This window comes from Paroedura picta, chromosome 12 (assembly GCF_049243985.1).
Source record: "Paroedura picta isolate Pp20150507F chromosome 12, Ppicta_v3.0, whole genome shotgun sequence".
NCBI lineage: Eukaryota > Metazoa > Chordata > Lepidosauria > Squamata > Gekkonidae > Paroedura > Paroedura picta.
The window spans coordinates 23,601,329-23,613,363 of NC_135380.1; the positions used below are offsets into that span (position 1 = coordinate 23,601,329).

The window sequence follows — 12,035 nt, forward strand, 5'->3', positions numbered from 1 at the left end:
TGCATCCGTAGGAGTGATAACAGGGAAAGGCAGCATACTGTTTGTGTGGATGCATCTGTAATCCAATGTTCTGACAATTACAACATCACCTTTTGTCATACAACATCCCCTAAACACACACACACACACACTCCCGTCATGGCTCAGTGGTAGAGCATCTGCTTACCATGCAGAAGGTCCCAGGTTCAACCCCTGGCATCTCTAGTGGAGAGGACCAGGTGGTAGGAGATGTGAAAGACCCCTGCCTGAGACCCTGAAAAGCTGTTGCCAGTCTGAATACACTAACCTTGATGCACTAATGGTCTGATTCAGCACAAGTTTCATGCATCTCATGGCACTTTTAATGGCTAACAAATTGTGTTCACCGTTTACTGGATATGTACATATCTGTCAACTGTGGAAAATACTTCATGCATCTGTCAAAGTATACTCTTGCCCGACAGAAAACAGCAACTGTATACCCCAATACAGGTCAGTCTTTGAAATGGCACAAGGATTTTCTGTTTTTTTTGTTGCAATATAGACACTTCTGTTGCAACTGACCAAACATGTTATGTGCTTCGTCTGGAATCTACTGCCCATCAGGTTCCCTGGGCAGTCCATAACATTATTCATATCTTAAACAGGACCCAAAGACATGGACAAAGATGTCACTCAGGAACCTCATTTGTGGGGAAGGTGCTTCAATGTATTTCAGGGAACTGGGAGAACAAAGAGAGAAAGGCTTATGGCCACGCCTTCTGTTTTGATTCAGCAGATGGGACTTCTGGCTCAAGACCCACCTTTATGACCTCAGAAGCTGGTACTAAACTGCAGCTATATGCTCAGGATGATTTAGTACAGGGGTAGTCAAACTGCAGCCCTCCAGATGTCCATGGACTACAATTCCCATGAGACTACAATTCCCAATTCCCATCAGCATTTGCTGGCAGGGGCTCATGGGAATTGTAGTCCGTGGACAACTGGAGAGCCGCAGTTTGACTACCGCTCATTTAGTATCTAAAAAGGCCTTCAGAACACATGCAAGAAAACAGAACGAAGTTCAAATGCTGTAAAAGAGAACAGCAAGGTAGGAAAGTTTTGGTGAGAGTTGAAAGCTGAAGGATGTGGGGCATCTGGACTCCAAGGTGGTGTCCTTCATTACGCTCCTGGCTGCTCACCCAGCAAGTGAGGAACAATGATCAGGAACATGAGAATGAACACTTAAGGGCAGATGGAGATCAATTTAAAGAGAAATGCTGGTGTTCAAGTTTCTCTGGAAGTGATACCACTGACCTAGAAAACTTTATGCTACTATCACCAGGGGAAAGAAAAGCTTCAGGCATCCTGTGTATGTGGAAGAGTTTCACCCAAAAGAAGTTCTAATGTTGAGGAAAAGACCATTCAAGAAGGTGATGGGCACATGGAGTGGGATGTATGCTTGGAATGGGAAATGGTCTGCTTCAGAATCTCTCTAGATCTCCTGGAGAACAGATTGATGCTTTGGCTAAGCAGGTCTAAAGTGGGGAATCCAGAACCTAGCAGAGCCCATTGCAACTGTCCTCCAGCTGTGACCCTCCCTTTGATATTCCTCTTTTGCATTCAAGCTGCAGGAGTTCCTACACTTGTGCTGGGAGGAGTCAGGGGCCCTGCTGTGGATAACACAAAGACTGAAATCCTTGCCCTACAAAGTGTGTAAAGAACTGAACTGGGTGGTTCAAGAAGTGAAGGGGTTTTTTTTTCTTGCAAGGTCTTCTTTTGCCTTCCAATGTTCTCAAATCCAATCTGTTCCCCTGTCCCCACTACTTAAGCCAGAGGCAGCCAAACTGTGGCTCTTCAGATGGTGATGGATTACAATCCCCATGAGCCCCTGCCAGCATGGTCAATTGCCAGGGGCTTGTAGGAACTGTCGTCCATGAACATCTGGAGAGTCACAGCTTAGCCACCCTTGACTTAAGCCCTTTCCCTTATAACCCTTACAAACACACAAGGAAAAGGGAAAGCTCTTCTCAAGATTGCATTAAGAGCACAGGTGAGTACTGGAGACTTTCATCTGCAGCACTGAGGGGCCAGAATACAGATATTTTGCATGCTGGATTTTTCATTCCATACAAATGTCTGATTGGTAAGTATGGATGCAGAATACACAAAAGCTGGCATAATCACTGCCAGCATACGCAGGCTGGCAGAAGGCCAGCCAATGCATACTGGCTGCTATATGGCTACCTTCTTGTGACCTTGCTTATTCAGAGTCTCATCATGTGTTAGCACCTTGGGAGGGACCTCAGCAGGGTACAACACCATGAGTCTATCCTCCACATCACCCATTCTCTCCAGGGGAACTGATCTCCATAGCCTCAAGATGAGTTGCAACTCCAGGAGATCTCCAGGCCCCACCTGAAGGCTGACAACCTTAATTAGAAGAAGAAGAAGAAGAAGAAGAAGAAGAAGAAGAAGAAGAAGAAGAAGAAGAAGAAGAAGAAGAAGAAGAAGAAGAAGAGTTGCTTCTTATAAGCCACTTTTCTCTACCCGAAGGAATCTCAAAGGAGCTTACAGTCACCTTCCCTCTCCCTGTCCCTTTTCCTTTCCTCTCTCCCTGTGAGGTGGGTGAGGCTGAGAGAGCCCTGATATCACTGCTCTGTCAGAACAGCTTTATCAGTGCTGTGGCCAGCCCAAGGTCACCCAGCTGGCTGCATGTGGAGGAGCGCAGAATCAAACCCGGCATGCCAGATTAGAAGTCCACACTCCTAACCACTACACCAAACTAGCAATGCCTTACTCACTTAGAAATTATAGCTATGCACTTTTCCTTTCTAAGCCAGACATTCCTAGACTACAGGAATTCTAAAGAAAATAAACCCTTCCAGACTGGTTACCCAGTTAGCTGTCTGCATGACCCTTTCGGAGTACAATTTAAAAAAAATCCTGCAAGTTCCAATCGTTTAAAAGATGCATGGCCAAAGGCAAAACTGTTGACCTGAATCCCAGCTCTATTACACTATAGAAAGTGTGTATATGTGTGCTGGGGATAGTTACAAGAAAATTCCATAGGGACTAAATCAGGTGTAGTCAAACTGCGGCCCTCCAGATGTCCATGGACTACAATTCCCAGGAGCCCCTGCCAGCGAATGCTGGCAGGGGCTCCTGGGAATTGTAGTCCATGGACATCTGGAGGGCCGCAGTTTGACTACTCCTGGACTAAATAATGCAATCAACTCAAGTTGTTGATTTGGAATATGGTTGGTCAATTTGGGCACCATCTTCTTATCTAGTGGAAATAAGTAACCGGGGAAGTAACCCAAATACCCTGCCAATTGTCACCTTATTATACAGAGTCAGCATTCTAACCTCAGGTTGTTGTACCAATAATTGACAAAACAGAATTTTACAGAAGCTCCACCACAACCTGTGAATTTAGGACACCCATCTATATTTATGGAACAACTGACAAAATTGATCTCGGCTAATATTTGAATCTCCCTCTTCCACCATTCCAAAGATCACGGGCCAAAATCCAAATGTCTCCTAGGATTTTGCACATGCCCATAGAGATGTCTCAGCAAATTCAGACAACAGGAGGAAGCAGACAATAGAAGAAGTAAATGGCATAAACCAGGGTTTTGTGAAACCCTGGGGTTTCTTGACGGCCCTGGAAGAGTTTCCTGAATGGGTGGGAGTTAATTAATTTTTTATATATTTTAAAAATCTGTTAAACTTTTATCAGGTGATATGAGTATATGTGGTCCTGTTGACCCACCCACCCCTCCTAAAGTAGCCAATGACGGGCCTAGCGGGGGAAGAGAGGGGAGGGGTCCTGGCTGGGCATGTACACAGCTATGCTTCATAGCCATATTCTACCCACATCTGGGGTTCCTCAAAGCCTGAAGAATGTATCAGGAGTTGCTCATTGATAAAAAGGTTGAGAAAGGCTGGCTTAAACAGTGATCTTAGGACCATTTCCCTCAAGTGTTTGCTGGGGGGGGGGGGTCTAAAAAGAAAAACCCAGAAATTAATTTGCCATTTTGTTTGCATAATTCTTTGTGACCAGAATCAAAGGCCTCACCTCCTCTCTTTGGCCAGGGCACACACTGCCTTTATTATTGTGGGGAAGGCTTTGAGAATGTCCCTGCAAAGCTGCTCATGTATGATCTACGCAAAGTCCAATTATGTCACATTTGGTTCCACAAAGAAAGGGAGAAATGCAGCATGTGCCGGGGGTAGGGTGGGGGAGTCCACAGGAAGGGAACCCTGGAGAACTGGGAACAGTTTCTAAAATCACGGCTCACAATCATTTAACAGGTTGCCTGTGCAGAACATGGTATACAATCTAGATTCTGGAAAGCTCAGCTCTTGGGGTTTCTTTTCTTAAAAGCAGTTTACTTGGCTGCAGTGGAACATTTCAAGATGTGCAGACATTATTTGTACATTGCTCCAATGCAGAGGGACAGGGCTTCCCTGTTTTATGAATTGCCCACTGATTCCTGTTCTTTGCTTCCTGTCATTTAACTACTCTTTAATCCATAAGAGAACTTGTCCTATTATCCCATGACGGATAAGTTTACTCAGGAGTCTTTGGTGAAGTGCCTCGTCAAAAGCCTTGTCAAAAATGCTTTTCGTTTGTTTAATTAACTTTGCATGGTTATTTTGCAAAATTTATTTATGGTCTTGCTCATGACAGCACTGAAGATTCAAGATGGATCGCCTAATTCATAGCCACCTCTCTGGCATTTGAGATTTTCAGGAGGCCCTTGCAGGTGTAGTTTTACAGACAGAAAGGACTAGAGGGTTCATTTAAGATGAAAATGGAAGTTTTCCCAGGAAGCTGACTTCCATGCCTACTTAGCTTTCCCTATGTCAATGCAGAGTCAGAACATACATAGCCCTATCTGCAAACAGTAGCGTAAACTTCCATAGACAAACAAAAAAATAGCACCACCAACAATAACAAAAAACTTGGAAAATCCATTCACAGATTGGGCCCAAATGGACTACTAATAACTAATCTTTACATTGATCTCCAAGCAGATTGATGGTCTTCACCCCTGAAATTCTGGCTGGGGCATTCTCACAGAGGATATTTTAACCTTTCATTGCCCCACATACCATTCTGCCAACTTTAAATGGTTTCCTAAAATTGCTATTTGCCCCAACATGAAGACAACAGATAGACAAGCTTTATCATTTCCCCCTGAAGGCGACAGGTAGCAACTCCAGGGGATGTTTGACAGCAGGAAAACAATAAAGTGGGACCATAAAGCTGCTATTTCCCAATGAAAAACATTCAAATCCATAAATCTTCCTAAAGCTTCATCTAATCCAGCCCTAAAACCATTCTGTGATTTTTTTTTACTACAGCTCTTCTAGATTTTCATCCAGATGCATTTGTTATGAAGCACTTAGCTACAGATCCCACCGATGTGCCATGCCAGAGGATAACAGGGCTGCTTCTGTACTATGTAGTATACGTCTAGGACAGGGGTAGTCAAACTGCGGCCCTCCAGATGTCCATGGACTACAATTCCCAGGAGCCCAGGGCTCCTGGGAATTGTAGTCCATGGACATCTGGAGGGCCGCAGTTTGACTACCCCTGGTCTAGGAGGTGACCAATCTGTTTCTAGTCTGTACCACTACAGATTGGAAGTGGGGGCTTGCATGACTGCTCCCATTCCTGCAGGGGGATGGGCTAGATTAGTGGTTCTCAACCTGGGGGTCAGGACCCCTTTGGGGGTAGAACGACCCTTTCCTGTTGCCGCTCCTCCTGAAGGCCCCCACCAATTTATATACAATTTATATACCATCATGAACACGGATCTTCATGCCATTGGTCAGTTTCGGTTTAATTTCTGTGAAGGAACACTTGCATAATTTTATGGTTGGGGGTCGCCACAACATGAGGAACTGTATTAAAGGTTGAGAACCACTGGGCTAGATTAACCTGGAGGTCCTTTCCAACTCTATGATTCTATGACTGAATGTTCCACTTAAAATGTGTGGGGAAGTTCACGTGCAGTGAGTGAGAGAGCATTTCTGAACCTGTACTAGATACCACATCAGCGTTTACCCTGCTAACCTCAAAAGAGTATAGAATAGGTTTCCAGTAACTGCTTCACTGCAGCTTGTGCAATATATAGCTTCCAGGAGACAGCATTTCATAAACAGCCACTTGGTTGGTCACTCGAGGCAAATAAGGATTGCTTAAAGGTGACTAGACAAGAGTTTCTATACTGGAAGACAGTTTGCTGCTTCTCTCATGAGTTCCTGTAAAAGGAACTGCTTTCCATCCAATAACACTAGAAGCCACTGCCTAAGGCAAAAAGCGCTCCCCTTGCTTTACTGAGCTCTGAAATTGATTGTTGATGCATTTTTGTGGTTCACTGCCCCAGGAACCCGAGGGCAGAATGGCAACATTATCAATACACAAATAAACCAGATTTGCTCTTTAAGGTGCAATGAGAATGGTGAACTCTACAAAATGTTTTTACCTTGTGATTACACACATGAGCAGAATAAAACCACACAGCTGGCAATGATCGCTGGTTATTTGCTGGTCCAATAAAAGTTATCACTTTGCTCTAGGGTCACTCTGTAAGACCCAGAATAGAACCATCGATTCCTCAGAAATTCAAACCGAATCAAAAAAGGAAATCAGTCAGCTGAATAATAAACATTTTTTCTAAATCCAAGAGTTATTCCTTGCGTTATTTGGTTTTCAAGATAATGAATTGTTCAAAAGTACTTAAAAGTAATCTACTAAGTATTCAAAGGTAACAAGAAGTAATCAAAACAGGGTCCCAGATAATCAAAGGTAATATGATTACTTCTGGTTACCTCTGAATACTTAGTAGATTACTTTTAAGTACTTTTGAACAATTCATTATTTTGAAAATAAGGCATAAGAAACACAAGGAATAACGCTTGGATTTTGAAAAACTTTTATTAGTCAGTCTACTGATTTCTTTTTTTGATTCAGTTTGGCACTCCGTAAGACCAGCACAGTCATCCTGATAAGGCTCTTTAGAGGGAACTCAGGACCCGTTTAAGCACTAAGGCCAGAACTCAAAGACAAACCACAATATCACAAGCTGTCTTCAGATATAGCTCAGAAGCTTCAACTGGTACAAAATATGATAGTAGGTCCGTTAATCACTTAAAGTTATAGGGAATGAATGTTTTGAGAACTACACAGCTTTCAGATGTACTTCTGCTAAGACATTATCTGTGAGGGCTTTGCAAATCCCCCTCTTATCTTAATTGGATGGCTACAGGACTACCCTGTCCTATGCCATCATCCCAGAAAGGCCCTCCTCACATCCACCCACTTGGAACTAATTCTGATGTTTGTCATGCCTGGAAAAAGGCATCTTTTTACCTGGCACTTCCTTGTCATGTTTATCTCACAGTTTTGGTTGATTTTGGTAGTTGTACTTGCTATGCTGCTAAGTAGCATTTTATTGATATGGGAACTGGTTTTAGGCAATGTTGCTGTCCAGCTTTTAGTCAAGCTACAATTTCAAATTTTCGAATCTGATTACTGCCATGTTGTTTGGCATGTTTAATGATACTCTATTATTTTTTGTACTTTTGATGTTTTCTGAAAGCTGCTTGCTGATCAGAGAAAGTTTGAAAGTGTGGGACAGACAGATCTGGAGAAATTGGGGCACTCCTGGGGAGGGGGAATGAAGCCAACGCATGACCCCCTTCCCTCTTCCCAATCCATGTAGCCCATCATTATTGCATGTCCCAGCATGCACACACAACAGACATGTTGGGTCTCACAGCATCACAAGCTGATGTTGTAATGTTGTGGTAAACTGAGGATGCTCCTTAGAACACACCCAACACTCCCCTTTGATTGCACATCAGATTAAACTGGCAGAGGTAAACTGGCAGAGGTGGACAAATCCTCTTTCAGCAGAACGTGCTTTCCATTACTGACCTTCTCATTACGGAAACCCCAGGATTCTGTGGAATACAGGAAGCTTTTCCATACAAAGGAAACATTCTACCCCTGAGGGGGTGTCCAATTTACCTCGCTTGAACTCCTCCAGAACAGCATCTAGCTTCGTGTCATTGAAGACAAAGTGAAGCGGGTGGTTGTAGAACTTGATGATGGTGCTGAGAGGGGTGCAATCGTCAGGGTCGACCATGGCCAAGTCCTTGACGTAAAGCATGTCCACCAAGTTGGTGCGCTCCTCTTCATAGACAGGGATGCGAGTGTAGCCGCTCTGCATGATCATCGACATGTTGTTGAAGTCCAGCACAGCATTCGCGTTCAGCATGAAGCACTCATCCAGCGGCGTCAGCACATCCTCAACCGTCTTGTTCCGCAGGGCGCCCTTGCTGAACTCCTCCCGCACAAACTCATTGTAGGGGTCACTGTTGCGCACCATGTCCAGGATCTTCTCCCGCAGGAGGCACGTGCTGGTGTCATGGTGCAAAGCGAGTTCCAGCACCTTGCTGAGCGGTAGCGAGATCGGGAAGGTGAGAAGCATGAAGAGCTGGGTGAGCCAGAGCCCCCGGGGGGCCAACAAAAGTCCCCACCGTGAACTGATGGTGAAAGGCAGCACCTCAGCTAAAAGAAAGACCAGAGCCGCCACACCTAGGATAGCGGGCACCAACATCTCCACCGCTGTATAGAAAAGCACTGCCAAGGCAGCATTCGCCAAGGAGCTCAGGAGCAGCAGAGAGCAAAGGACAAATGTCCCACGTTGTCGGACAGTCTCCAGAACTTTGGAAGCTTCTCGCTCAGATTCCGACCCACAGTCCCGCAGCACGTACAGTTCCACCGGATCCAGCCACAGAGTGCTGAGCTGCAATGCCCGGAGCAAGGCCAAGAAAGCTAGCAGCAAGGCCACGAGCGTGCCCAGAAGCCAGGGTGCGAAGGGAGGGGGCAAGGCCACGGCTGCCACCCTCCCACCCCCACCCTCATCTTCCGTCACCAAGATAGCGTCCCCAGGGGCAGCTGCCGCCCACTGGTTCCCAGGCCCCGCCAGGCTACACAGGTGATACTGCCCCTGGGTACCTCCAGGGGCCACCTTCACGGTCACCAGCACGGCATACTCCCCAACGGGCAGGACGTCGTGCAAAAGCAATTCGGGGGCACCAGCCGGGGAGGGCGTGGAGGAAGGCTCCCCTTCGGGAACGGCACAGGGCCTTCCCAGGGGCACGAAGGCCACCCAGGGCCAGCTGTGGTTGCTGAGGCCGGTCCCATACAAGCGCAGGCGGAAGGTGGCCCCGGGGGTAGCCCTGATGAGGCTCCCCCTGGCCAGGGCGCCCTCCTCGAGGCAGAAGCCCAGCACCCTGGGGTGAGGGGGGCCCGGCTTCCCGAAGCTGTGGGGGGCTCTGGAGCGCAGAGAGGCATTGACAGCGGAGCCCTCCCCTTGCACGGCCACGCAGCCCAGCCACAAGGCAGCAGCCCAGCCCAGCAGCAGCGGCACCAGCACGCGGCAGTCGCCCACCATCGCCAGAGCCAGCAGCAGCTGGAGCCGCAGCAGCAGAAGGAGCTACTAGGGGGAGTGGACTGGGCAGAGCAAGGTCAGCTGACTCCCCTTCGGGCGCCGCCGAACCTGACTGCGGCCCCCTTGGCCAATGCGGAAGAGGGGCTGGAGGCCTCGATCCAATGGGCAGGGGCGGGGGCGGGGCCGATCAAGGGGGGGGGAGACAGGGCAAGTTCGGTGGCGCCGCGTTATAAACAAGGCGGAGGGTTGCCTCTTAAAGGCACAGCGTCCCTCTATTGTCATGCGCGGAGGTGTCCTCGCCGCTCTTCAGTTGGGGATCCGGGGCTTCCCGGGGTCTCGTGACGCGGAGCGGGGTAACCCCCTTCGTTCCCGGGCAGCGAGATCGTGTTTCCACTGTTGCTTCTGCGTCAACCTGGCGCTTTCTACTGGGGATTTCTCCCAATTCTCAGTTGTGCCTACGGTCGCCCCGGTGCATCCCCGTTTAGGGGTTTTGCTTCTGCAGTTTTCAGTGGGACTTGCTGCGAACTGAACGTTGTAGAATTGTCACCTAAGTCTGCAGTTGGATGCGCAGGCACATGGGTGTGGAGTCCCTTAAGCTCAGTGAGACGCACTCCCGGGAAATTAGGGGGGCTGGGATTGGGGGAGTCCTCGTCAATACGGCTGCCAACTACAGGTTGGAGATTCCTGGAGATTTGGGGGTGGGGCTGGGGGACAGCACGGTGCAGGTAGGGAAAGGACCACTGTGGGTTATAAAGCCATAGGCAGAGTCCACGCTGCAAGCCTACCATTTTTCCCCAGAGAAACGATTCTCTGTAGCCTGGAGATGAGTTGTAATTTATTTATTGTATTTATTATTACATTTTTATACCGCCAACTCCTGGACCAGCTGGCTCGTGGCAGTTCACAATAGAGTAAAAACATAGGACAGTAAGATTACCACCTCACCGATAATACAATACAATAAAATAAACACCATTTAAAAAGACAAAGGTGGCAGGCATAACAATATCCTCGTAGACCCGTATTCCTCCTTCACCTACTCCCAGCAGTGTCCAACAGATGTGAAGCTGGGGCGATGGATGGCCCCAGGGGAATCCAGATGTTGCAAGGGCAGGGGAAGATCCACTCTTATAGCCCAATATTCAGCCGGCCTCAACCAAAAGCCTGGCAGAAGAGCTCCGTCTAGCAGGCCCTGCAGAACCCAGAGGGCCCTCAGCTCTTCCGGGAACTCATTCCACCAGGTAGGAGCGGTTGGCAACCCGACTACTAAGGAGCGCATTTAGCAACACATTGTGCAAAAAATCATGGATGCGCTCCTATTGGCTATTGTTAATGCATTATCGCCAGCAATCAAGTGTTATGTTGCAGTGACTCCAGTTTAAACTCATTGAAATCAGGCGATTGATGCTGGAGTAATTTGAAGTATTGCTCTGCAGATGTCCATTCGTGTGTGAACCATTTTCAGATATGAACTGGCCTCTCCCCGCCACCCCTTTTCTGGCCATCAAGTCATAACTGAGTTATGGCAAACCAGTAGGGGTTTCAAGGCAATATACTTTCAGAGATGGATTGCCATTTCCTGCCTCTGCATAGTGACCCCATGTGCGCTTTTCTATCCAAATATTAACCGGGGCTGACCCTGCTTAGTTTTTGAGATCTGTCCAGATTGGTGCATCCTGGACTCTCAGTGCAGAGCAGGAATAGGGACAAGAAGGGATTGTAATGCTCAGTCCTCTGCTTTGCAAAGAAGAAAAAGGTACACATCATTTAAAGTCTCTGCTTTTGCTTATTTATTTATGCTGCATTTTCCTTTTGCATGGGAACTGCAAAAGAATATCATTCTTTCTTCCTTCCCTTTTACCCTCACAAAAATACCTGTGTGGTAGGTTAGACTGAGATGGGCCTAAGGTCATCCTGGGAACTTCATGGCAGAGTGGAGATCTGAACCTGGTTGTCCCAGAATCTAATCACTACAGAGTGATTGTTCTGCATATGGTCAGACAAGCAAAATAAATGTTTATACTTGAATTCAATATGGCAGACCCCCAACTGGACCAGCCCATTCCTGGGGTCATTGCCAGGAACCTGATGTTTATTTCTTGGACCACACAAACCGTATCTCCAGTGCAGGATGTTGACATTTAGTGCCATACTGACAGTGCAATCCTAATCTAAAACCATTGAAATCTACACACCTGGAATGACTCTTGTTCTAATGCATCAAATGAACCCTTGGCACCAGTGCAAAAGGCACAAGTTCTTTTATTTAAGAAGTGACTATCAGGCATCTCTTACGGATATTGCCAGAGTTTTAGAAAAGCATTCTGCAACTGAGTTGAGTTATTCAAAAATGTCTGTTGGAATTTTTGTAAAAGCCCTCTCCCCAGAAATGGGCACAGCTGAATGGCATCTGGATGGTATTTTTAAAACCTGGACTTCAGGTTTGTGGGTGTCAATGCTCTTTCTTGACCAGAGCAACCACTTGGGAAGCTTTCTCCAACCTATGAAAAAAATGCCTGTATCTGTAACCTGACCTTTCTCCATGCAAGGAGCTACCAGCAGAGAGGTATAGAAAGGTAGCAAAAGATAGGCCATTGC

General features: G+C 47.0%; 1 protein-coding gene and 1 non-coding gene across 3 annotated transcripts in view; one reads left to right on the plus strand and one right to left on the minus strand.

Annotated features, from left to right (window-relative positions):
• Window positions 1-9,507, minus strand: part of CNNM3 (cyclin and CBS domain divalent metal cation transport mediator 3) — a 32,913-nt gene extending 23,406 nt beyond the window's left edge. For both annotated transcript variants that reach the window (XR_013225789.1, XM_077305288.1), the window contains exon 1: window positions 8,009-9,507. Coding sequence is in view for 1 of the 2 variants with exons in the window: in XM_077305288.1 (XP_077161403.1) it covers window positions 8,009-9,440 (1,432 nt within the window). In the remaining variant the exon portion in view is untranslated. The remainder of the gene's footprint in view (window positions 1-8,008) is intronic.
• Window positions 136-204, plus strand: TRNAG-ACC (transfer RNA glycine (anticodon ACC)). Its single transcript has one exon. It is a non-coding gene; the product is annotated as a tRNA-Gly (tRNA).
• Window positions 9,508-12,035: the final 2,528 nt, after the last annotated feature.